We start from the raw sequence: 26786 nt of genomic DNA, 5'->3' as shown, positions 1-26786 counted from the left end.
AAATAGATTTAAAATTTGAAAATTTTAAGTATAGAAAAAAAACAGACGTTTTTATGAAATAATGTTGGAATGAGACGGTAAAGTTAAGTTTAAGTAGTGTTATAATCAAGAAATGATATTGTATACCAATTGGAATCGGTATCAGAGTTGGTTATAGCAGGTACGAATTACAATATAGAAGAAAATGGAAGAATATAATGAAATAGAGTTGAAATCATTTAGTGTCTATTTATATAAAAATTGCAAAATTTTGCCTTCCAAATCAGACATTTCCGTCCCCCACTATTCAAAATTGTTGATGACTTTGAATCTGTTTTACTCTGTTTTTTTAATAATATGAGTTAATCTCAACAACTTGTTATATTTGCATTATCAATTGATAATGATCATTTGTTATTAATCTATTATATATCATGTAAACTATCAATGATACTCTTCATTAACAGTTTCTAAATTGACAATTTTAATTGGAGAAAAATGAGGCTGATATTTTGTGTAACTTTAACTTTAGTTTGCTCTTTATCTATAAATTATTTAGAAAGGAATTAACCAGATGGAGTTATCCGATTCATATGATTATATGACAATGATATTCACATTATTGTGAGCTACTTAATCATAGTTATTCATATATATAACATTTAATTACTGTACACTGTTTTTTTTTTCCAAATTTGTTATATATTCTTACTCTAAAATACTATAAAACTATAGAATTTATATAAAGAGAAAGTATATAACTAGTTGAGGGAGAGAAAGGTTAAAAATAAGAATTATTTTAAACTTAAAACTCTCTTGATTTGATGATAAAGTAGCTATTTTGTAAGATTTGATTGAAAATTGAAGATCAATCTAGTGATTTATTTAAAGATTATGAATGTAGAACGATACCCATGATGAAATAAAAGAAGAGTTGAGCGGTAAAGCTGAACCTTCTTTTTACACTGTAAAATCGTATAATGCTGTTAACTATGCTAAACATGGTAGCACTCTTGCTACTATCAAAGGATAAGTGAATGAATAAGATTATTGCAGATTTAAGCTCACTTCAAATTATAGCATATATAACAAATTTGGAAAGCTGTTATTCCCTGCGAAGTAGGTATAACAACTTACTTTAAAGATCATTCTTATCCCTGACTTTTTATGTGTGGCGAAAATTTAAACTACAGTCATCAGTTATCTAACAGTCATTCATACTAGCATCAATTTATTCTGCTAAAAAAAGACATGGCAACAGGATTATAACTTTCTCATCACTGACCTTCAACTGCTTTAAACAGACTTAATATCTATTACATTATATCCTCCCTTTTAGAATAATTAACTTCTAATCCATACAGAGACGAACTGTACGGGTACGCGTGGTTGCAATAATCAAACAAATTTAATCAAATTTAATCACGTGTGTGTTGTATACAGTCCTGAAAAATTGACGTTTTTTTGAACAACAGAACAAAATTAAACACAGGCCCTTTAAAAGGCAACCCACCAACTATTGAATCATACAAGTCATAAAGTTCAAGTGATGATGGTCAATTGGAATAGAATAAGTATCCTATTGGGATTATTATGGTTTGGTAGCCTTATCCAAGCTTCGTCTGTCTTGACTGAATCCATAGATGATTCCGTTTCATGGAAAAACGCTCATTATTCAAGAACAATTGACCTTTCTAAATCATATGTTAAGGAACTTGATATTATTGATATTGTTAATACGGGGGATAAACCTCAAGATGAATATTATTTCATAGTGAATGATGGATTCGATTCAATTCCTCAACTTTCCCTTATTTCATTTGCTATATTTAATTCAATTACTCCAACTGAAGTATTACATGATGAAATCATTCCTCATAAACTTTTTAAAGTTAAATTCCCAACTCCAATCGCTCCTAATTCTAACGTGGAATTGAAAATCACTTATGTCTATACTAATGTTTTAGAACCATTACCTGCTAAAATTGGTATGGAACAAGTTCAAACCTTATTATATAGAGGTAATAAATTTCCTTATTCTGCTTATGCAAGTGATGATTATAGTTTAATCTTTAGTGGTATTGCTAAAGGTCAAGAAATGGAATTATTAGTGGAAAACATTGATGAATTAAATATTACTCCTGATTTACCTGAATTAAAACCTGAAGTTGAAGGTAAAACTTTGAAATACGGTCCATTATTTGACGAAATTTCTCCTTTAACTTTAAGTCCAATGGGTTTATTATATGAACATAATAGACCATTAACCTTTGTTCATAATTTAAACAGATCTATTTGGATCCCAGCTTCTGATGTCGATCAATTATCAATTGAAGAATACTATGAATTAACTAATAATGGTGCTCAATTGAATACAGGATTTTCAAGAGTTGATTGGTTAAAAGGTAGATTTCAAGGTACAAGAAATCATTTTGCATTAAGTCATCTTGAAATCCCAACTAGTTATTCTAAATTTGCCAATTATTATTTCAGTGATTTAGTTGGTGTTATTTCAACTCATCAATTTATAAAAGATTATTTAATTTTACAACCAAGATTCCCAATCTTTGGTGAATGGAAATATAATTTTACTTTAGGTTGGAATGAAAATTTAGGTGAATTCTTACATCAAGTTAATCAAGTTGAAGATGAATATATTTTAAAAGTTCCAATTTTAAATGCTATTAGAGATGTAACTTATAATAATACTTATTTGAATATTTATTTACCTGAAAATTCTCAATTTATAAATGTTTCATCACCAATTGATATCAAATCAATCACAGTCAATAATGAATTATCATATCTTGATGTGGCAAAGGGTCATACTAAAGTAACTCTTCATTTCCAAGATTTATTCGATGATGCCAGTAGATTGAATGTTCTTATTAAATTCAAATACACTAAATTAGATTATATTTCAAAAATTGCTAAAATCTCAGGATTTGTGTTTATTGCTTTAATCAGTTATTATGGTTTATCATTAATTGATTTATCTATCACTGATAAGAAGAAGCGTTCAACTCCTCCTGCTTCAGCTCAATCATCAGCTCCATCATCAGCTTCTTCATAGGTGGTATTATATGTACAATACTTCTTCTAGGTTTTTTTTTTATAATAAAATACATAGATATCTCTATAGCTTCAAAACAAAAAAAAACTACCACTATAGGTTAAAATGAATGAATAAATAAATCCTTCGTAATGATTAAATGTTGTAATTGGTATCTTTATGTGATATTATGTTGTTGTTTTAATTTGTTTAACTCATCAAGACGTAATTTATACTCCACATCACCACTAGCAGTAATATCATCATCAGTTAACTTAGACTTATCGATAGCATAAAGGGATAAGATTAAATATCTACCATTGAAGTTGATCCCATTCAACTCTTTCACAATTCGTTTGGCAATGGATAAATTATTATAAATGACAAAACAATCATTCTTATTGTCTTGATTGGAGATTCGAATTTGATTCAAACTACCATGTTTGGAAAACAACTCGTATAATGATTCTGTGGAAGTACCAAACGGTATGTTCCTCGCGTGTACTATAGGGAAATCTGATGACTTGGACATTAGATATAGGAAAGACTGTTTGACTGATATGGTTCATTAGATGAATTCTAACACTCAGAATTTTTTTTAGATATTGTTTTTGGTTTTGTGGCCCAAAATTGCTTTGTTTGCAAAAACTATAGATGATCCATCTTTAGAACAATAAAATTAAACCAATGTTTTAAAAATCCATACATTATTCATTATATAATCTATATAAGACCTATCCTGTTATACTTCTGATACTAGGAGATCATTCTGGCGGATGTTTCAAATGAATATGCTTTTCTTTATATGTCCTTATCCAACCCCATCTCAATATATAGGTTAAGACTATAGCACCAAAAAATCCAATTAATACCCAACTTTGATTGGGGATGAATTCATCCACCACTATTAAATCTTCATTATTGATACTCTGATCCTGACTATTATCATCACTATCAAAAATTTGAATATTTTTATTCTTAAATTTCATTTTAATCACTTTGACATCTGTAATATAAATGTCCAATAAAGGAACATTGTCATCATCCAATGGAACCACATTAATAGCCTGTATGGTATCAAACCCACCAATTACTTGTCCGAATGAGACGTATTTTTCATCCAAATGATAAGCTCTATGCAATAAACTTATAAAGAATTGAGATCCATTTTTATTCTTACCATTATTTGTCATTGAAACTCTACCCTTTTTATTATGTTTTATATCGAAATTTTCATCATCGAATAATGGAGTATTAAATATTGAATATCCTCCTGATCCATTTTTCTTTTCAAAATCTCCAGTTTGAAGAACATAATTTTCAACTATTCGATGAATCTTACAGTCCTTATATCCTTCTCCTGGACCCTTTTCAGATAATCCAATAAAGTTTTTGACTGTCTTTGGCACAGTATTACCAAACAACGCTATCTTTATTGATCCCATCGGTTTTGAATCTTGACTTATTTCAAAAATAACTTTATGAGTAAGTACTGGATCGTCCACTAAATATTGCGCCTCGTCTTTGGTAAGATATTGACTTTCATCAAATAATGGGTACCCTTGGGTTAGAAGAGCATTTCCTAACAACGTCAGGATCAATAGTATCACCTTATACATATACACCATGATATCGATCTGATCTGCTTATTAAATCCCCTTAAGTTCCCAATTTTAACTTTTATTGGACCCCCGATTAGCGATAGAAAAAATAACAAAGATTCAACGAAAAAGGGTACTGAATCTTTTTTTCAATTTTGCAAAATGAACTCTATTCGATTAGTCTATCTTTCTATTAAGAAACTCTATAATTGTAACTTCTAAACTTGTATAATGACTTGATAGAAGACAGAATGGAAGAAAAAGAGTATCTAAAAACGTTTTTAATTCGATTACGAGAGAAAATACCCACATTTTATCTAATTATCGCTTAAATGTGATTGTTATTTTCTTTTTTTTCTATACTCATTGTTCTTTTGCTATTTTGCTATATGGAAGTTATTTTTAACTCAAATTTTTTTTAGATCAATATTTGCAGTATGCAGATAAAGTCAGGGTACAATGTTTTATTAGTTTATCAAAACTTATACTGAAGCATTAATCAAATTGTTATAATTAAGTATTGAGTATCTATACAAGAAGGAAGTGTAATATTTTTATCATTGGTTATGAGCCTAATTAATGGCAGTTCGTCACCTGTCACTCCTTAATAAGACGACCCCAGAACTTATGTTTTTCTTAAATGCGATAATTATTTTTAAGCAGTAACCAGAGCCTCGAACACGCTAAATTGAAATAGAAGTATTAAATTTAATATAATATATGCCCGCCTTTCGAAGATTTAAACTAATTTAAATGTTCACTTTCATTTTTGGCGAAACTGGGGGGTGAAGCGCATAAAAAATAATGCGCTATTTAAAGTCGCAGTTATGGAAAATAAAATTCAACTTCGTTTGTCGTAAAATTTCAAAATGAAGATGACAAAAATTGACAAAACTTTAGTCGCGTGATTTTAATCGCGTGATTAACTTTTTATGACCTTTTCACACGACTAGTTTTTTGAGTTTGGAAAATTTACCAAACAAAAAGAATGAGTGGCAATTCATCAAACACAAGTATCGAAACCAGAATCTATAAGACTTTATAGATATTTAGTACAATTCACATTATCTGATTCAATTGATACATTATAGGTTATCAAGAAGAATATATCATTATCAAATATATCTTCATTGATAATTAATTAGTAGTTTCTATTAATAGAACAAGTTACTTATTTTATAATATCAATCCCTTCATATAATCGACCTGATTCAATTGAAATCAATTCATTTATTTGCATACATAAGCTAGATTATCAATCGATTTAATCTATTTTCATATCCATTTAATTATAGTCAATAAATACAATTCATCAATATGAATGGAATTAAAGTCGATATCAATCATTTAAAGAAAGGTGAAGTTAACTTGGGTACTTCTATTATGGCCGTCAATTTTAAAGATGGTGTTATATTAGGAGCTGATTCTCGTACAACGACAGGTTCATATATTGCTAATAGAGTTACTGATAAATTAACTCAAATCCATGATACCATATATTGTTGTAGATCAGGTTCTGCAGCTGATACTCAAGCAGTTGCTGATATGGTTAAATATCATTTACAAATTTATAGTGCTCAATTACCTCCTAATGAAAAACCAACTACTCAAATTGCTGCTAATGTATTTCAAGAAATTTGTTATAATAATAAAGAACATTTAACTGCTGGTATAATTTGTGCTGGTTATGATGCTAAGAATGGTGGTTCAGTTTATTCAATTCCAATTGGTGGATCCATACATAAACAAGAATATGCTATAGCAGGTAGTGGTTCTACCTTCATCTATGGTTGGTGTAATGAAAATTATAAACCACAAATGGAAAAGGATGATTGTGTACAATTTATAAAGACTGCATTAAGTGAAGCTATTAAATGGGATGGTTCTTCTGGTGGGGTGATTAGAATGGTTATATTGACTAAGTCAGGTGTGGAAAGATTGATCTTCTATCCTGAAGAATATCAAAAGTAATTAAATTTAGTCAATCTAGATTGAATCTTAGATCACATATACATACATTATACGTAGTTGATAATAATAAAGAAAATACAAAATAGCTTAAATGAAGATTTTACACGAATCATGTAGACGTAAACATACTTCAACGTGATTCCTATATAACCGCGATCGCAAGCATAGGAGTATGAACTCCTTAATTGTGTAATAAATTGATAATTCAGAGTCATATATCTACTCCACAACTGTCAAATCTAATCATAGTATCGCATATTTTCTATTATGGTCAGATTTCCCTTCAGTAACCGAGAAAGGGAAAAAAGCAATAAAAAAGGCGTATAGAAGAAAAAAATTTGAAAAATTTGAAAAATTTGACTTTGACTCATTGGAATATATCAGCGAAGTCTAACTTGACTATAATTATAAATAAACGTTCATTTTCTACTTGATTTAAGATACCTGTTCATTGTAGGTATATACGTATAATAGCTTTCCCCACTTTTTAATTCATTTTAATTTACATTTCATTTCACTTCATTTACCATAATACTCCACAATAATGTCCTTAGATGCATCTAAATTAACTATTGAGTTAACTAAAACTCCAACTCAACCTTTACCAAAGGAAGAATTAGTGTTTGGTAAGACTTTCACTGATCATATGGTTGAAATCGAATGGTCTAAAGAAGATGGTTGGGGTGCTCCAAGAATTAATCCTCGTCATAATTTATCACTTGATCCAGCCGCAGTTGTGTTTCATTATTCTTTTGAATTATTCGAAGGTATGAAAGCTTACCTTGATGCTGAAGGTAACGTTAGAACTTTCAGACCAAACAAAAATATGGAAAGAATGAATAGATCAGCTAAAAGAGCTGCTTTACCTCAATTCGATAATGAAGAATTAATGAAAATTATTGATCAATTCTTATTAGTTGATAAAAGATTCATTCCTCAAGGTGAAGGTTACTCCCTTTACTTAAGACCTACTTTAATTGGTACCACTGTTGGTTTAGGTGTCACTAAACCAACCAAAGCTTTATTATATGTTATTGCTTCTCCAGTTGGTCCATATTTCGGTAAAGATTTCAAACCAGTTTCATTAGAAGCTACTGAATATGCTGTTAGAGCTTGGCCAAAGGGTTATGGTGAATTCAAATTAGGTGCTAATTACGTTTCTAGTATTGAACCACAAACCCAAGCCGCTGCCAAAGGGCATAATCAAAACTTGTGGCTTTTCGGTGAACAAGGTAATATTACTGAAGTTGGTGCTATGAATGTATTTTTCGTCTTAAAGAAAGGTGATAAAAAAGAATTAGTTACTCCTCCATTAAATGGTACTATCTTACCTGGTGTTACTAGAGATTCAACTTTACGTTTAGCTAGAGAAAAGTTATCTGCTGATGAATGGATCATTAGTGAACGTGAAATCACCATTCATGAAGTTAAAGAAAAAGCCGATAATGGTGAATTATTAGAAATTTTTGGTACTGGTACTGCAGCCATTGTATCTCCAGTTAACAATATTGAATTCAGAGAACAACATATTAAAGTTCCAACTGGGGATGATTTCGGTCCTTTGACTCAACAAGTCTTAGATTGGATTAAATCAATTCAATATGGTCAATTAGAATTCGAAGATTGGTCAAGAGTTGCTAAAAAATTATAAGTGTATTTAAAATATTTATTTAATTGTAATTAGAATAAAAAGTTATTAGATTTTGAAATATTCAGTACGTTAAACTGTAGATTTAGTTGTCATTTTCTTAAATTTAAGTTTATGTTATATCTCTCAGAAAAACGAGTCATAATTGTTGCGAAAATCTTGTAAAATTCAATATATAGTAATAAAAAAAGATCATAAAAGCAAGATTACCGATATTCATATATCGCTTAGCATTCCGATAGCTAATATTATTCACACAGACGGCTGCAATAACCACAATGTGATAATTTGAGTGGCCAATGTTCCTTTTTGATGTTTAGATTTTAGTGGAGCTATAGTTGACTCATACAAAAATTACTCATTCCAGGAGATAGTTCAAAGCTTTTGTGTTGCCTTTTATAGCCGCGACAAATTGAAAAAGAATATATAAAGACAACAATTTGTATCATTTGAATTTACGAAAACTTAACTTTAAAGTCAACTAAGTTGCAAAATGCCTGATTTCAAACAAGTGGATGTGTTCACTAATGTCAAATTCAAAGGTAATCCATTAGCTGTCTTTTTTGATGCTACTCATTTATCAAATGAAGATATGAAAGCAATTTCTAATTGGACTAATCTTTCAGAAACTACATTTGTGTTACCACCAACCAAACCAGAGGCCGATTATAAAGTTCGTATTTTCACGACTCAAAGTGAATTACCATTTGCAGGTCATCCAACATTAGGTACTTGTTTTTCTTTACTTGAAGCTGGTAAGATCCAACCAAATAGTGAAAATAAAATTTATCCAGAATGTGGAGCTGGTATAGTTGAAATCAGTGTGGAAAATTTCACTACTAAAGATGACTTATCACAAGTTTATCTTTCATTTAAATTGCCATATTATAAGTCCTCCTCGATTTCAGATGAACAATTGGTTGAAGTAGCTGAGTCATTGAATCTTAAAGTTGATGATATTATTACTAAGCCAATATTAATTGATGATGGTCCTAAATGGTTAACATTCCAATTGAAGTCAGGTCAATCAGTATTAGATTTAAATCCAAGTTACGATGTAATCAGCGATTTGAGTATTAAATATGATTGGGCTGGTTATGGTATTTATGGTAAATACGAAGATGGTAGTCTTGAATTAAGAAATTTAGCTCCTGTTGAAGGTGTTAAAGAAGATCCTGCATGTGGAAGTGGAGCTGGAGCAGTTGGCGCTTATATTGGATCAGTGTTAAAAGAACATAAACTTAAATCTAAAATCTCTATTAAACAAGGGGCTAAGCTTTCAAGAGATGCTAAACTTTCAGTAACCATTGATGTCGATGATAAAGGAGAAGTTGTAGTATATGTTGGTGGACAAGTTGTAACTTGTATAAATGGTAGTTACTAAAATCTAAAATATTAGTTAAAATAAATATACGAGAAAACTAACTTTAAATTAGCTTCAGAAACTCCGCTACATGAAAATTCAAAAAAAAAGGTTGAAGATCAGTACGATCCCTTTTTGCAACATTGTATGATCTATTTGAGTCGAATTACAACTATGGCTCACTGTACATTTTCGTCATTTGGAGTTTTGTTAAAAATTTATGGTAAGCTCTTATTTGTTTTGCAATCAAAAACTACACAAAGCTAGTATCTTAACGGCGTTTTAGAAAAATATTTTTATTGTCTTGTTAAATAGTCAAAGCCCAGGGTGATGCCTTTTGAGAATCTGGATATCAGTCGTCAAAGTACATACATCAATTTACCATTCCTTTGCGATCCCCACTTGCTCCTATATCGGTGAAGCGGTTGAGCGCTTTGCTGTTATTTGTAAATGTGTAACAACATAACTCTCCCCCTTCTTCAACAATCACAGTCTAGAATGCACGGCATCAGACAAAAATATACCCCAAACCTATTCATTTTCAAAAGGGAAACAGAGAGGGGGATCACTAATCAAATATACTTGAATTACAAAGTCTGGGGAAAGTTATCATTGACCTACTTTATCATACGCAATGATTGAACATTGTTAGTCAAACTTTAAAAAGGTTAAACTTTAAACGCTTGCCTCAATCTTTACCCAAGAAAAAAAACAACATTCAATTACGAGTGATGATCAGATTTATCTTGTGAATTATAAATCACAAAAGGTACACCATCAACAAATAGCTTGAGATAATTGTATGTCATTAAAGAGAAAGTATAAAGTGTTGTTTAAAATCGACAATCTAACTAGTGTCTTATGTCGAAGTCAAAATTGGTGAAAGATAATGTAGCACAATTTACCCGTTATAGGACGTTATTTTTGTCCGGATAATATTGACGCATTCGGATGTTTACTTCCATCCAAACAAACTAATTTTTTTAAGCTGTAAAGGTTATGTATGGGGTTCTTAAACGAGTAGATTTTAAGCTTTAATTGTCTACAACGGACACGCTACCTTCTCAAAGTTCTTCATTAATTTCAAGAAGATATATAGAACAGGTCAAAGACTTTTAGAACAGAAGACGTCCAATAAAGGGGTCTTCAACATAAGAAAAATGTATCTGTTTAGACTATGTCAAAAAGTTAAGAAAAAGTTCTTGACTTAATGTACCGAAAAAACGAAAAAAAAAAACTTAAGCGCGGAGTTGCGGACAATCTCTTAACAATCAATTTTTACAGGTTAGGCACCTACTGTATAGAATCAATTATGATTATCAAGAAGTCTGAAATACCATCATAAACAGTTAATTACAATAAGGCAAACGATCGCCTAAGAAATGTTATGAGAATGGTAATTATTGAAACAAGTAAACGAAGCTAAGCGGATAAATAATCAGAAAATAAAAAAACGAACAATTACAAAAATGGAAGGAAACAAAGAGACTAGGGAGTACAGCAAGTAGACTAAAAAGATAAGAAGATAAGTATACAGAAAAATAAGGCAAAAAAGCCTTAAATGGAAATATGATAGTCAAAGACGAAATTTACAGAATTAACTAATTCTTTACAATAGCTGAACTATGACTTCCGAATAGATAAAAAGCTCTAAGAGGTACCGCAGATAAAGAACAAATTATACAAAAAAAGGATCTAATTGTGAATTTTTATTTTTAAGATTAAATTGGTTGTTTTACAAACTTTAAGACAACAGGCATCACCAGAAGTCAAAAATTGTTAAGATTGAGATGATGTTGTCGAAAAACTTCTTGACGGACCAACCAGGTAAAGAAAAATAAATGAAATGTCAAAAAATAATAAAGCAGATACTGTGGTAAAGTAATAATAACAACAACAAAATAATTTTAAATAGGTGATAAGAGTTGCACCTTAACTACATAAAAATTAAGCGCTATAGTTAAGATACGAGCAATAAGCTGGTATTCAATTTCATCGCATACATTAAAGTCGTAAATGAACAATAATATGGAATTAAACAGTAGTAGGGGACAATTTAATAATATATCTACATTATTGTCATACGGTTTGTCTTATTCTTTTATCTATCGATATTAGCCTAATTGGTTTGCAGTTCATTTAGAGCTTTATCAAAAAGTTCTTTGATAATAGAAATGCCTTAACTAACTAATTTAATTTTGTAAAGAATCGAAGTAAAACCTGTAATAATCTTAGAGGGTAAAAGCCTTATTTGATGGCAAAATTTACAGGTTATACCTTATCATAAATTTCTTTTTTTCTTTTTTTTTTTTAATTTTGTATCATCGCTCTAACCTGTAAAAATGGGTGGGTGGGAAAGATAAAACCTATTATGGGTTTCAGGTTATTTTCTAAACCGTATACTATAGAATCACAGAGTTAAGTGACATTTCCATTTATTAGATGATTAATTTAGTAATTAGGGTTTGTTTTTTGTTCTGTATGTCAATCTATCAGTTAATCAATCCCATCTCATCTCATAAGCTTTGAAACAACTAACAAAAAAGAAATGTAAATCAAAACTAAAATCATTAACATATGTGGGGTAATTGTTCTGGTGAAGCTGTTGCAATGTTGTAATAACTGTTGTCTACTGAACAACCACAGCTTTAATTGCTATTCTATATTTTCTTTTTATTTGATATTAATCATACAATGTTCGTCTTATTAGCGGTAACATGTAAAATCTCCACTTCATAAAATACCCCAAATACATAGAATAGAAACTATCAAGTACAATATGCCGTATAGAAATTTGTATATATATAATGTAGTAATTGATAATAATCTATTATCATAACTTTTGTAAGGGAGGAAACTATAATAAAAGGATTCGCAGTGGGATACTGGTACGGCGATTTGAGAATTTCTTTTTGTCAAAACTTTGTTATAAAAGTTTTACAGGTTAAGATTAGGTCGTGCAGTGGTGTAAAACTCTCCATCGATAAAAAGTTCACTGATAAGAACTCAAATTTTAAGACACAAACCAAAGTTAAACAGACAAAAAAAAAAGAAATTTTAAATTGTCTGGCATAATTCCTAATTTGGAAGCTGCGATAAAAACAATCAAAATATTGTAGCCCTCTTTTTCCATTTAATTTCATAATCAATTTTATACTTTCTACTAATCAAGGCTTTATGAACCCAGTGAATCTACTGATTTTCATAATCAAAAAGGGCGATTCTCTCAATTTGACCTTAATCTTTTTTTTTTTATTTTTGATATTAATTTAATTTAATTAACTTTGATAAATTATCGTATTTCTTTTTTGGCTTTTTTTTATTTTAATTAGTTTTACCGGTTTCTATTTGTCGAGCTCATTTTAAATTTTTGGGACAATTCAAACTTTCATTCATATATATATCCTCCAAAGTATCCTTTATTTTCAATTATCAATTTGATTTCTTGTTTTAGGTTTTCTTTTTTGTTTTTCTTTATAATTATCTTTATCTTCAATCAACAATGCCTGAAAAAGAATTAGATTATATCAGATCAAGAGAAGTTGCTGCTGATGGCTCTTCTACCGAAAAGAACGGTGGTGTCTACATCGATGCCTTTGATGATAAACCACAATTAACCGGTTTTGCTAAAATCATTGATGGTTTCAAAAGAGCTGATGCTGCTGATTTAGGTCTCGATCCAAATTTATCAGATACTGAAAAAATTGCCATTATGACTGCTAACTCTCCACTTTCAAGATCTTTAAAAAATAGACATTTACAAATGATTGCTATTGGTGGTGCCATCGGTACTGGTTTATTCGTTGGTGCCGGTTCTTCTTTGGGTACGGGTGGTCCAGCTGGGGTTATTATTGCTTATATTATCATTGGTACTATGATCTATTGTACCTGTCAATCTTTAGGGGAATTAGCTGTTACTTTCCCAGTTGCTGGTGCTTTCGTTACCTATAATTCTAGATTTATTGAACCATCATGGGGTTTCTCTATGGCTTGGAATTATGCTATGCAATGGTTAGTTGTCTTACCTTTGGAATTGGTTGCTGCCGCTATCACTATTCAATATTGGGATGCCCACACTAATTCTGCTGCTTTTGTGGTTATCTTTTATGTTTTAATCTGTTCTATTAATTTCTTCGGTGTTAGAGGTTATGGTGAAGCTGAATTCTTTTTCTCAATTGTTAAAGTTTTAGCTGTGTCAGGTTATATCATTTTAGGTATAATTTTAGCTGCCGGTGGTGGTCCAAAAGGTGGTTACATTGGTGGTAAATACTGGCAAAACCCAGGTGCCTTTGCCAATGGTTTCAAAGGTGTTTGTTCAGTTTTCGTTACTGCTGCTTTTGCCTTCGGTGGTACCGAATTATGTGGTTTAGCTGCTGCCGAAACCGCTAACCCAAGAAAATCCTTACCAAAAGCTACCAAACAAGTTTTCTGGAGAATTACTTTATTCTACGTTGTTTCTTTAACTTTAGTCGGTTTATTAGTTCCATATAATGATCCAAGATTAATTGCCAACAGTTCTGAAGATGCTTCAGCTTCTCCATTCGTGTTATCTATTGTTGATGCTGGTATCTCTGGTTTACCTTCAGTTATGAATGTAGTTATTATGATTGCTGTGTTATCTGTCGGTAACTCTTCAGTTTTCGGTTCTTCAAGAACTTTAGCTGCTTTAGCTGCTTCTGGTCAAGCCCCAAAAATTCTTGGTTACATTGATAAACAAGGTAGACCATTAGCTGGTATTATCGTCCAATGTGTCTTTGGTTTATTATGTTTCATTACTGCTTCCAATCAATCTAATACTGTTTTCAATTGGATGTTAGCTTTATCTGGTTTATCATCATTATTTACTTGGGGTTCAATTAATATGTGTTTAATTAGATTCAGAAGAGCATTATATGTTCAAGGTAGAACTACTGATGAAATCGCTTGGACTTCCCAAGTTGGTGTCTATGGTGCTGCTTACGGTGTCTTAGTTATTATTCTTGTTTTAATTGCTCAATTCTGGATTGCCTTATTCCCATTAGGTGGTTCTCCAAATGCTGCTGATTTCTTCATGGCTTACTTAGGTGCTCCAGTTGTTATCTTTTTCTGGATTATCCACAAATTATGGAAGAGAGAATGGAGATTATTCATCAGAGCCAAGGATATCGATATTGATACTGGTAGAAGAGAATTAGATTTAGATTTATTAAAACAAGAAATTGCCGAAGAAAAGGCTTACGTTGCTTCCAGACCTTTATACTACAGATTATGGAACTTCTGGTGTTAAGCTAACCTTCACGAATGGAATAAATTTAGTATTTTTAAAAGATTCTAAGACTTCATATTTTCCAGGGTTCAGTGGGTTTTATATAAATGTATTTCTACAATCGTTATTTCAATTCTAAATTATTTAACTATATACTATTTATTTTAGTATTTTCTTATTCTTAATTATATATAATTTTAATTCAATATTTTTCAAAATGTTTCAAATGCACCCAATGTAAATAATAACCTTTGATAAATGTGTTAGTCGTTAGGAAACATAATTTAAGGTTATGGTTAATCGTTGATTAGCCGAGGAATGATTAGCCTCTTAAATTCGTAATTGAATTAAGATCAAAATAGAGACACAAACCTTAGAGATTGTTGTTAGCGGCTATCAAAAACGCTCTATCTGTATATTTTGTGGAGCAAAAAATATTTTTAAATCTACGGCACCAAATGTACAAAACAAGATTATTGTCTATTGGTCGGTGAATTGTAATTTGAACTTTGAATACTTTTATAGATATTAGTCTAACCTTCCATAATTTTGGTAAATTTGAATTAATTGGGGGAATGCAAGTTATCATTATCAAATTTAAGCTCAGCTCATCTGGTGATAACCCCCTAAATTTGAAATAATCGTAAAATTGATGACGCGTTTCAAAAGTCTGATGCAAAATGTCGCGAAAAACACGGGGTGTGACTTCCCCATGTCGTTTCAAAAGTAGAACGACATTGTCATAGTTAGTTTTGTTTTGTTTGTGGTGAGATTAATACATTATGGTGACCGGAATTGACATATACGGTCGATATCAAATTCTTTCATTATAGTGCCTCTAATTGAAGAACAACTAAGCAGTAAGCGTATCAACCCATTGATAAATTGTTATAATAAAGGGATACCCCTAACACGAAGAGGAGTTGTATTCAGAGACCATAGCCTTGTCCAAACACCGTAATTTAAAAATAGAACTTAATATACAGGAGATCATATATACAGGAAAGGTAAACAATTTTTTTATTTTTTTTGTTTTTGATTTTAAAAATTTGAGTGGTGTTCATTGTTCCCTTAATTGGAGATTATTTTGAACTGATTGTTAGACTTATTTTGGTTAGTAAACGTCTATAAGTTCCATAAGACATAGTTTGATCAGGTCTTGATACTGATATCGTTGATCGATCCATCCATTTCATACCAGAGGGGAACGAATCTGGTCAAAATTGCTTTATTTCTTATCTGCTATTACGTATTTTAATTTTAGCGCCGCATTGTTGAAAATCATTTGATTCAACAACATCGATATCACACTACATCGACTTATTCAAATCATATTAGCTAATCGATCATGGCATTGACAAGTATATTAACTCCATCTTCAAGAAAGTATAGAACCCTGCTCATACGAGTAGGTATGATAATATGGCTTCTTGTAGCTTGGTATTGGATCCAAACCCGGTATCTTTCAACCAGAACCAATACTCAACTTAATGATTTATATAATATGTCAACTTATGCTCCTACCATAGATTCTGATTCATTCAAAACATTCATCAATTCAAAATACCCAAAATTCTTTAATGTAACTCCAACAGAATCAATCTATCAATTTGATGAAGATACATCTCTTTATTATGATCCAGATGTTTATTCTAATGTTTATGATCAAATCTTAAAGATTAATGATACTGGATCATTATTTAATGAAAAATTATACCATATTTTATTGAATTTAGATTATGAAGATCGTTGTAATCTTTACTTTAATAGTTTATATGGTAATCATAAATCAGGGGATCCAATCGTGGCTCCTCATAAAAGTTTCGACTTTAATAGAGGTCATTATAGAACTTGGGATGAATTTAAACAAGATATGATTGAAGAACTTCAAAAGGATAATCCAGATATTAAGACTTTAACTGTTGAACAAGAGAAAAAATTATCTGAAGATTATACGTCTATTCAAAATAATATCAATCAAGATAATCAAGGTTTACATGATTTCATCACTCATTTGAAAGTGTTTAATAAATGTTATCTTTCTGATAATGATATTGTAAAAGATGCCTTTATCTATCAACAACAGAATACTATCAAATCATTTAAAGTTCCTGAACGATTATTTAATTCATTGACTATAGAACCAAACTATCATAATGAACATTACTTGGAAACTTTAATTTATCCATGGTTAAGTCAAAAATCTCCACTTTTTGAAACTTCAGATGGTAAAACTTATGAAATACTTCCAAATACTCAATTCCATTCAACACAATCGTTTTTAAGTTTATTTAAGGCCAAGTTAAGAGGTAAAGGTATAGTTTTAACCATTGCTGATAGTCATGTCGATAATACCATCAGATTGATGCATTTATTACGTCAATTGGACAATGATTTACCTATTCAAATCATCTATGATTCAACCACTTTATCTGAAGAATCAAAATATCAAATTTTTCAATCCACCACTTCAAAATTCCATAGTTTAAGAAAACAAGATTTAACATTTGTTCAGGTTAATCGTGCTATAGCTCATGATTTTATCGGTAAATTTGGAGGATTTGGAAATAAAATATTGGCAGTATTGTTCAATACATTTGAAGATATGATCTTTTTAGATGCTGATGTAGTAATTACTCAACCACCAGCTCAATTCTTCGAATTAAAGAAGTATCAAGAACATGGAACTTTGTTTTATAAGGATAGATCAGCCGTTGAATATAGACCAGATAGTGATATTCAATTCTTTAAAAAATTAATGAATAATCAATTAGATGAAATTATGTTTAATTTACCTCAAATCACAGAACTGACACTTAAATTACCATTTTTCTCTAAACGTGTTAATCATTTAATGGAATCAGGGTTAGTCTTAATCAACAGAAGAAAACATTTTGATCAAGCTTTAATTATGGCTCATATGAATTTCTATATGCCAATTCAAGCAAGACTTTATGGTGATAAGGAATTATTTTGGTTAAGTATGGCCATGATGGGAGATGAATCATTTCAATTTAATAATCATTTTGCTGCTGCCATTGGTATTGTCACTCCTGATTCAGAAAGAATTTTGGATATTGGAAAAGCTCATAAATTCAAAGGAAAAGAAATTTGTTCAAATCATCCTGCTCATATTAACGATGAAGATAATCATAGTTTGTTATGGTTCAATTCAGGTTTTGTGTTTTGTAATCAACTTCCAAAAGTAAATTTCGAAGGGGAGTTTGATGTTAAAAAGAGGTATACCCATATTAAAACATTAAATGAATTCAAAGCATTCTTTACATCAAAATTAATTATTAAATCAGCTATTGTTCCACCTCATTTAAAAATAAATGATGATAATAATGACGGAGAACCAAATTTAGCATGGTTAAACATGGGTGAATATTGTGGTGGTTATACCTGGTGTGGATATAGTTCAGTTGGAACTGGTGATTCGCCTGATGCTAAAGGATTTCTTATCCGTTATTCTGAAGAAGAACAACTTTATTTCGGTCTGTTAGGTGATATTTGGATGGAAGAAGTTGATTATCGTTCTTATGCTCAAATTGAGAAAGATGAAAAGGAAGGAAAGAAGAAATATACTCTTAGCTTTGTTGAAGAAGAACCACAAGTTGATGAAGAAGTACAGGAAAAATTAGCTGCTAATAAGCGAAAGGAATCATTATTAAAGAAACAACAAAAATTAAATGAGAAATTGGATGATGAATATAACCCTAAGGTAAAGGATTCGACCAATTGGTGGTAGTAAAGACATCACCACTCATATAATCATCATTCAATCATGTATATATGTATGTATACCAATTCATATTTTTTATGACAATTTATAGAACTTTTTTTTTTATTTGAATCACCGATGTAAATACCGTATACCATGCAGGATCGTGTTTTTTTTAAGACAGACAAAAATTGTAAGAAAAGAAAAATTAATTGATAACACGGTCTGATGATACCAAGCCATAACAGCCGATCCTTTATAGATCTATTGTATTATATCAGTATTACGTGTTTTTTGTTAAATTCCAAGCAAAGAAACCCGTGACAAACTTACATTTTGAATTACTAACCTCGTGGATATAATTTAAACAAATAGAGCTAAGATGATTGCTAATTCAACTGCCATTTCCAATCGATTATTCAGATCACTGAAGTTTTTAATTTTTATAATATTAGCATTCTTCATTGTGATATTGATGATCACTGCCTTTGCTGGTAAAGGTGGATCTCAAGAAATGATTTCTAAAGCTATGGATTATTACAGCAGTGCTGGTACTACTTTAGGGAATAGTTTGTTGAATGATAAAACCGATGCTGAAGTAGAACAAAATACTGAACCAGAAGATAAAGATTTATTAGAAATACAAAAGCAAAAGCAAAAGCAATTTGATCAAAAACAAAAACAAAATGAAGATAAAGCTGCTGATTTAAGAAAAGTGAAAGGTGGTGTATCTACTGCTGAATCTAAGGTTGATGAACTTGATGCTGGTGCCGATGTTGACTCTGATGTTGAAGATTCAAATATTAAGAACGATGAAGTTGCTGGACTTATTTAATCTCGAAGGATAGTTCTAGTTTTTATCGCTTACTGTACTACATATTCATAATCCTTCTTTTGTAATACTCTATATATACTTTTAATTGACATTTATACACATATCTAAATCCCTTTCCAAATAACTTTTTCTAAATGATCACCTTTTGGTTTTTCTTTCAATAATCCCATCATGACTAATTCTTGACAATTCTGTACAAACCAAGCAAATGTAAGTTTATTCCAATCATCTTCATTATTTTCAATATCTAAAGTTTGAATATATTTATCGGATGATTCATCCTTTATAAAACTTTCAATCAAAACTTTAATTTCATTCTTGTTCAAGGATTGCTTGAAGGCCATATAAAAATCAAAAACATTAATGGTGGTTGGAGCTTCTTTATAAACTCGAAATAATTGAGTTATGATAGGATTTAAATTGGATAATTTCTCATTCAATTGTTTATAAAAGAATGGATTCTTAAGATAAGTTGAACAATTATCTAATCCTAATTCAATCGATGATCTTAAATTTGGTCTTATTAAATTAATCATTAAATTTTCATAACTTTCTTCATTAATAGGTTGAGAACTTTGTGATACAATTCCTCCATTCATAGTGAATATCTCATTAAATAAGAAATCTTGTAACGATTCCATGGTTGAAATAGGTTGAAAGAAGTTAGTCAATAACTTTTTGAACCCTGAATCCTTTGCACTACTACCACTTATCAATGATCTTAATTTTAATATGACAGGTGTTTCACTATCATAGGATATTAAAAATGATCTTAATGCGGCAAAATTGGATTCAAAGTTATCTGAATCAACAAATTGACCGACTAATTCAGAAATGAATACTGAAGTCGTAGCTGAAGATGAGGGGATTGCACTATTACTGATTATCAACTTGTATAACTCCAAATGTTCCTTTCTCGGTTCAAAATTAACTAATGTTTGTAATTTATCTAGAATTTTAATATATCCTATGACCGTATTGATATAATTAATAAAATCCTTTCTCTTTTCAATAAGTAACTGTTTAATCCTATCATCATTATCATCTTGTAATAATTCTTCTATGTCATCCACTTTATGTTCGTAAATCTTTCTTTCAATATACTTCTTGAAAGAGGGTAATTTCTTTAATCCATTGGTATACTCTGCACTAACATTATCATATTTTATCAATGCACTTAATGGCAGATTATAAAAATGAATCATATAACAAAGTTTTATCTCAGCTATTAATGAATCAATCGAATTATTTGAATTTTCAAATCTTGATAAAAGAATAGTACTAGTTTTAAAATTCAATAATAAATTTAAGGGTTGATCTGAATTTTCATCATCCATATCGGTTAAGAATAAACTTTCTAAAATCAAATAACCCAAAGTTCTATTATCATTACATTTGAATTTAAACCCATTAGTTAATATCCTAATTTCGTTATTAAAATTATTATTAATCCAATTACTGATATTATTAGCTGATAAACCTAAGATCAACTTTAACGGTAAGGTAGATCTATAACCATAAAGGATCTTGATTAATTGATTTATGACATGATTACTGATCGAGTTTGTATCTTGAAGGACTATAATGAAACGTAACGATTTCTTTTGATTATACTTATCATTATACCATTCTTCAATCATATCTAAATCATATTGTAATTTCCCTTTCGTATTTATACTTTGATATTGATTATCATCCTCTACTTCATCATTATCATCATCAATCACTTCTTCTTCTTCATCATCATCATTATCGTCTCCTACTCTCTGTGGCATATTAGTATTGCTATTACCATTCTCTATCGCATTTAACATTTGTTTCACAAGTTCTCTTAACGTAGCTTTTATATGATAACAATGCTTTGAACTCATATTTATGATTTTATAATCGAATTCAGTATCTGATTTTTGATTCTCCAAAGTTAAAAACTTGTTAAATTCTTGTAAAATTCTTAAATTATTAGCGGTATTCGAACTTAATTGTAAGAAACCCAAGGGTAATTTATTAAATCTACTAGATTGATGATCTCTATTAATGAAATTTTGTAATTGAAGGAATAATTGTTTATTAGTGTTGTTTAAGATATCATCTACCTTCTTATGTTGTGAATTCCAATAATGTTGATATAATTCAAATCTTCGATTGACTTGTTCATTTGATTCCTTACCATTGAATAAATTAATAAACATATTTGAATCAGCGCGTTTTGGTCTTTTTGAACTATTTGAATCTTGATAGTTTGTATTAGACCCCATCAAACAACTTAATAAAGTCGTGAATTTGGATGATAAGTCAACTTGGGATGATTTCTTTTGAGATACCTTGGGTTTTATATAATAGAATGATTTTTGATTATTATCAGATAACGTGTTCGAATGACCATTCTGTGGCGTCACACTTTCACTATCAGATGCAGAATCATTTTCATAATCATCTTTATTGGTTCTTCTCCTCTTTGACATCAAAAATAAGCTTGATTGGTGGGAAATGATAGGTATAAGCTAGTTTTACAGCCAAATGATCCCGCTATAGTCGTTTAAATTCTGAAAAAAGAAAAATTCAAAAAAAACAAAACACCGAACAAAAGTACACGACCATAAAACATCCATACCTCGAACTTTATGAAAACTTTTATCAAACATCCATACGTCTGTTTTCATGGAAAACTTTACTTCCAAATAAGGGACTAAAGGGGATAATTTGATATTATTGAAAGACTCATAACCACTATTAAGGAAGAAGGGAGATGTAATTAACCATAGAACCACTCTTCCGTGGTTCAAAATGATAATTAAATACAAATTTAATCTCACCATTTTTGTGAATATGTTGACTTGAAGGAGAGTATGAGCGATTGATCTTCACCAAGCAAAAAGTTATCAACCAATTGCAGTTATATTATTATTTTTTGAATTGATACCCACATTTTAATTTCTTGATTAACACATTCTCATATTGTAGACAATAATAATAATAATAATAATAATACTATTTTTAAGGTTTCATAGTACTTTCGTTATGAGAAAAAAAAAAAAACTAAATTATTGATATTATTTTGCATCAATAAGGAATTGATTAATTAAGTCTTCTTTGTTTGATATTGAATTTATCAAGGTAGCGGAATACAAGGGAAGATTTACATTAAATCTCCTCGCGTTAAAGGACATTTAGCCATAAAATAATTGTTCGTTTCTATTTAACCGGTATAACGAATTTATCGTATCGATAGAGTGATTCAAACCAAAGATTGAAAATATCACAATATAAAATAAGAGATCCAAAAAAAAAAAAAAATGTTAAATAAAAAAAAACGAACCGAATATAATATAATAAACATTGATTGAAATTGTAACTAGATTTAGAAATTTTTAAAGAATAGTTTTATCAAGGGTGGGAGGAATAATACCTATGGTCTGACTGTAATAATTCATTTAATTGCTATTATTTTGATCTCCATTCATGTTAGATTTTTATTATTTTTTCTTGATTTCTAGGGAGTACCACATGTAGATTTGCTATCAGTTGGTTACATTGCTAGATTGCTAAAAAGTAGACTTGTCTAGTTTGACTATACCTGTCAAAAATTGGACTAAACAAATAACTCCTTTCCTTTTAATCTTGTACGATAACTCCTAACTAACTCTAATAAACATTTGTGACAATTATCCTCTGGGTATACAAACACATATTTCCTTATTTGGTATCACACCCCCTCCCTTCCTACTCCTCTTTCCCCCCCAGTTTTAAAGTTTCTCTTAAAAAAAATTTTTTTTTTATTTTCTCTATTTTCGCTTTTGTGTAATTTTGAATCAATTTTTTTGTATGCGAAAGCGTAATTAGAAAAGAATCATCATGATTGCCTGCCTGGCTGCTGGTCTTGCCCTGTCAGGGAAATGATATCATAAATTATTCATTGATTATTTTCCAACAAAAATCTTAGAAACACACTGGTCTAAGGGGTTATTCATAGAAGGCAACAGTGTGTCAGCATCTAATCCTTGTCTCGTTAGAACATATATAGCCATGGGTGCAGTACAGGATTATCCAGATCAAACCTTAAGACACAGAAAAGGTGGAGATGAAGAAGGCGATCAAAGTATAGTACGAGAAACCACTGAAAATGATAAAGATTCAGTCACACATGAAGTTAGTATAGATGTCAATGATAGTACTAGTACTGATCTTCAAAATGAATCGAACAGCGGCAATCAAGAAAAGATTACTCCATCATTGTCATCAAAATCAGTACCAGATTCAACTAAGAAATCAAAACCATATGTCAATATCAATATAGCTCCATTGAATACACCACTTCGTCAACGATTGGAAACTTTGGGTGTTATATGGCATACCATATCTATACCCTTTTTCATTTGCTTATTTCTTCTTTCTGTCTCACTAGGTTGGATAGTATGGTTGGCGATTATATTACCTTATTTTATTTGGTGGTATGGATTCGATTTACATACTCCTTCGAATGGGAAAGTGGTTTATAGAGTTAGAAGTTGGATGACAAATATGATCCTTTGGGAATGGTTTGTGGATTATTTCCCCATTAGAGTTCATAAATCAGTTGATTTTGAACCTACCTTTTCAGAAGTATTGGTGGAAGAAGATTTTGAAGGTTCAGATGATGAAGAAGATTTAATTTCTGAAGATTCTCGTACTTTAATAGATGTGGTATTTAAACGATTAGGGTTAAGAAAAAGACTTAATGATTCAAGTTCTTATTCTCCTCCTCCAACTTCACAGGATGTTTCAACTTCAAGATCACAATCATCAAGATCACTGACTTCTTCAGGTTCATCCACAAATTCAAATGCTGAAAGGAAACCTCCTTTAAGATTCAAAAGAGTTTCTACCGGTCCACGTTATATCTTTGGTTATCATCCTCATGGTGTCATATCAATGGGTTGTATGGGTTTATTCGCTACCAATGCCATTAGAAATGAACCATTTCAACCTCCTTTAAAATTTTTAAAACCCTTATTTCATGATCCTACTAAAGGAGTAAGACAATTTCCAGGTATTGGTCATGTCTTCCCATTAACCTTAACTACTCAATTCACATTACCATTCTATAGAGATTATTTATTAAGTTTGGGTTTAACCAGTGCTTCTGCTAAGAATATTAAAAGTTTAATTAATAATGGTGATAATTCTGTTTGTATTGTCGTTGGTGGAGCTCAAGAATCATTATTAAATAATATGGTTGGATCCCATAATAATGTTGGTAAAGGTTTCAAAGGTGGTAAAGATCGAGAACCAACAAAGAAGAAGGAAATTCAGTTGGTTTTACATAAACGGAAAGGATTTGTTAAGTTAGCCATTGAATTAGGTAATATATCTCTTGTTCCTACATTTGCATTTGGTGAAGCTGATCTTTATAAATTAACCATTCCTCAACCGGGATCTTGGGGTTATGCATTCCAACAGTGGATGAAAACAAATTTTCAATTCACAGTACCGTTTTTTAGTGCTAGAGGAGTATTCATATATGATTTTGGGTTCTTATCCTATAGAAATCCTATCAATGTTTGCATGGGTAAACCTATCCATATTCCTAGTGGTACATTGGAAAAATATAAAGCTGAACATCCTGATTTTGAAGAAAAGGCAACTCCAGTTCATACAAGTCATGAAGATCCAAACGACACTTCTTTACCACTTCCTCCAAGTTTGAAATCAGTATCAAGAAAGGATTCATTTTCAAATTTGTTTAAGATAGTTGATGATAAACCGAAAAGATCAACCATTAAGACTAAAATCCCTCAAGATTTATTAGATTATTATCATAAGCTATATGTGGAAGAGTTGAAACGAGTATATGAGGATAATAAACATAAATACGGATATGGAGATGTGGAATTGAACATTATTGAATAAAAGTACTACATAACAAACAATGAAAAATATCAAAAACGATTTAAAAAAGATAATGAAGAATTACGAACGAACAAATATAAACAATCAATCAAAAGCAATAGTTAAATGCCTACTGGCATAGTCATGAACCATTTTTTGAGATATATACGCATCTACAATTCATTCTAAACATTGTAACATGAATATAAAAATGCATTATTATTATAAATTATTCTGTAATGACGATAACCGATTAAAAAAACTATAAACAAGACGATTAAAAACCAAAGGCAAACATGTGAAAGTTACCTGTAAATGAAAAGATGAAAAAATGAAAACATGTAAAAACACTCGTTAAAAGAAATCAAACTATTACTTCTTATCCCAACCATGCTTGATAACTACAAAATTAGCCTTTGGAATTTTATCCTCTTTATCTAACTTCTTAAAATTTCTAGCTGATTTACGATCGACCTTTCTACGAGATCCAGCTTTGACATAAAGTGATTTGGAATCAGTGAGGGATTCTTTCCATTCAATAAACTCTTCGTTGTTTTCTTTGGCCTTTTGAATCTCTTCTTCTTTCATTTTGATCTCTTCATGGGTATCTGATGGTAATGATCCGAATAATTTCCCACGAGGGAATATTTGCCATAAATAATCGTCATCAATTTCATCCATAGCAGGGTTCAAATTGATCATTCCCAGTAATGATGTCTTGAATGAATGTACTGGTACCTCTTTTAATTTATTTGATTCTTGATCATAGTATAATTTAACGATTTTCATTTGTGATTGGGCTATTTCCACATCATTATCTAATTCAAGAATATTATCAATCTCATCTACTATTTGACGATCAATATCAGTGACTAGTCCATCCATTTTGGATTTCAAATAAAGATCAGGTATTTCAAATCCCTTCACTTTAGCTTCTGTGTCTGTTAATTCATGGAATTCAACTGTAGGACTTACATCAGCTCCACCAAATCCCATTTCGGTACATAATTCCAGTAATGACTTATCAAGGACCGATTGTGGTGGTTTAGGTAATGCAGAGTATGGTAAATAGCTTGGAATTGGACTTGCTGCAGTATTGGTGCTCGAATTCAATATTTTATTCTTATTGTGATCAGTAATCTTTTTTGACCCCTTACTTCTACCAGTCAGTTTCGGTACTGATTCTTCAACAGAACTTGCATTCAATTCAGATGATGATGCTTGTGATGCTGATGCTGATGCTGATGCTGTAACTTTACTGCTTCTTTTCTTAGGGAAAGCCAGTATAGATTTTTGATTCTTTATAGCAGCAGTTGTAGAACTGACTGCAGATTCGCCATCTTTAGAAGACGAAGGTTTTGATGAAATTGATCTGAACGAATGAATAAACATAGAGTTGCCAGCACGTACTGGAACTCTATTTATAGACCTCCTTATACTAGCAGACAACATGATTTTTAAGTCGGTATAATTAGAAAGCAAGTAAAATATGATAGCTCCCTT

The 26786-nt window shown here is 30.5% G+C and overlaps 13 protein-coding genes across 13 annotated transcripts; 8 read left to right on the top strand and 5 right to left on the bottom strand. All coding sequences in view use genetic code 12, as the record gives it.

The window, feature by feature from the left end:
• Nucleotides 1–1528: 1528 nt before the first annotated feature.
• OST1 (dolichyl-diphosphooligosaccharide--protein glycotransferase subunit) lies at nt 1529–3052 on the top strand (the record flags this gene model as incomplete). The annotated part of the gene is made up of 1 exon (XM_064906539.1): nt 1529–3052. The coding sequence occupies one exon, from the start codon at nt 1529–1531 to the stop codon at nt 3050–3052; it is 1524 nt and encodes a 507-aa protein (XP_064760082.1).
• Nucleotides 3053–3130: 78 nt separating this feature from the next.
• On the bottom strand, nt 3131–3679 carry DFJ63DRAFT_239377 (uncharacterized protein). Its single transcript, XM_064904298.1, has one exon. The coding sequence runs from the start codon at nt 3561–3563 to the stop codon at nt 3210–3212; it is 354 nt and encodes a 117-aa protein (XP_064760081.1). The 5' UTR covers nt 3564–3679; the 3' UTR covers nt 3131–3209.
• A 116-nt stretch (nt 3680–3795) lies between these two features.
• DFJ63DRAFT_289792 (uncharacterized protein) lies at nt 3796–4650 on the bottom strand (the record flags this gene model as incomplete). Its single annotated transcript, XM_064905256.1, has 1 exon — nt 3796–4650. One exon carries the CDS (start codon nt 4648–4650, stop codon nt 3796–3798), a length of 855 nt encoding a protein of 284 aa, XP_064760080.1.
• A 1299-nt stretch (nt 4651–5949) lies between these two features.
• PRE3 (proteasome core particle subunit beta 1) lies at nt 5950–6603 on the top strand (the record flags this gene model as incomplete). The annotated part of the gene is made up of 1 exon (XM_064905303.1): nt 5950–6603. The coding sequence occupies one exon, from the start codon at nt 5950–5952 to the stop codon at nt 6601–6603; it is 654 nt and encodes a 217-aa protein (XP_064760079.1).
• An 815-nt stretch (nt 6604–7418) lies between these two features.
• On the top strand, nt 7419–8312 carry BAT22 (Bat22p). The gene has a single exon (XM_064907257.1). It carries the CDS (start codon nt 7430–7432, stop codon nt 8252–8254), a length of 825 nt encoding a protein of 274 aa, XP_064760078.1. The 5' UTR covers nt 7419–7429; the 3' UTR covers nt 8255–8312.
• A 432-nt stretch (nt 8313–8744) lies between these two features.
• DFJ63DRAFT_289805 (uncharacterized protein) lies at nt 8745–9635 on the top strand (the record flags this gene model as incomplete). Its single annotated transcript, XM_064905258.1, has 1 exon — nt 8745–9635. One exon carries the CDS (start codon nt 8745–8747, stop codon nt 9633–9635), a length of 891 nt encoding a protein of 296 aa, XP_064760077.1.
• A 3306-nt stretch (nt 9636–12941) lies between these two features.
• Nucleotides 12942–15314, top strand: GAP2 (amino acid permease). Its single transcript, XM_064904296.1, has one exon. The coding sequence runs from the start codon at nt 13117–13119 to the stop codon at nt 14878–14880; it is 1764 nt and encodes a 587-aa protein (XP_064760076.1). The 5' UTR covers nt 12942–13116; the 3' UTR covers nt 14881–15314.
• Nucleotides 15315–16207: 893 nt separating this feature from the next.
• MNN14 (Mnn14p) lies at nt 16208–18610 on the top strand (the record flags this gene model as incomplete). The annotated part of the gene is made up of 1 exon (XM_064906538.1): nt 16208–18610. One exon carries the CDS (start codon nt 16208–16210, stop codon nt 18608–18610), a length of 2403 nt encoding a protein of 800 aa, XP_064760075.1.
• A 177-nt stretch (nt 18611–18787) lies between these two features.
• Nucleotides 18788–19470, top strand: DFJ63DRAFT_237825 (uncharacterized protein). The gene has a single exon (XM_064904290.1). It carries the CDS (start codon nt 18966–18968, stop codon nt 19416–19418), a length of 453 nt encoding a protein of 150 aa, XP_064760074.1. The 5' UTR covers nt 18788–18965; the 3' UTR covers nt 19419–19470.
• A 52-nt stretch (nt 19471–19522) lies between these two features.
• ORC3 (origin recognition complex subunit 3) lies at nt 19523–21880 on the bottom strand (the record flags this gene model as incomplete). Its single annotated transcript, XM_064908553.1, has 1 exon — nt 19523–21880. The coding sequence occupies one exon, from the start codon at nt 21878–21880 to the stop codon at nt 19523–19525; it is 2358 nt and encodes a 785-aa protein (XP_064760073.1).
• A 45-nt stretch (nt 21881–21925) lies between these two features.
• Nucleotides 21926–22234, bottom strand: DFJ63DRAFT_315358 (uncharacterized protein; the record flags this gene model as incomplete). Its single annotated transcript, XM_064906537.1, has 1 exon — nt 21926–22234. The coding sequence occupies one exon, from the start codon at nt 22232–22234 to the stop codon at nt 21926–21928; it is 309 nt and encodes a 102-aa protein (XP_064760072.1).
• A 1207-nt stretch (nt 22235–23441) lies between these two features.
• Nucleotides 23442–25474, top strand: DFJ63DRAFT_308725 (diacylglycerol O-acyltransferase; the record flags this gene model as incomplete). Its single annotated transcript, XM_064905517.1, has 3 exons — nt 23442–24141; nt 24220–25053; nt 25108–25474. 3 exons carry the CDS (start codon nt 23442–23444, stop codon nt 25302–25304), a joined length of 1731 nt encoding a protein of 576 aa, XP_064760071.1. The 3' UTR covers nt 25305–25474.
• DFJ63DRAFT_320837 (uncharacterized protein) lies at nt 25475–26447 on the bottom strand. Its single transcript, XM_064907256.1, has one exon. It carries the CDS (start codon nt 26277–26279, stop codon nt 25656–25658), a length of 624 nt encoding a protein of 207 aa, XP_064760070.1. The 5' UTR covers nt 26280–26447; the 3' UTR covers nt 25475–25655.
• Nucleotides 26448–26786: the final 339 nt, after the last annotated feature.

The sequence above is a fragment of the Scheffersomyces coipomensis genome (assembly GCF_036884675.1).
Source record: "Scheffersomyces coipomensis strain NRRL Y-17651 chromosome Unknown DFJ63scaffold_7, whole genome shotgun sequence".
In the NCBI taxonomy this organism is placed as follows: domain Eukaryota; kingdom Fungi; phylum Ascomycota; class Pichiomycetes; order Serinales; family Debaryomycetaceae; genus Scheffersomyces; species Scheffersomyces coipomensis.
This window is presented reverse-complemented; position numbering and strand designations above follow the sequence as displayed.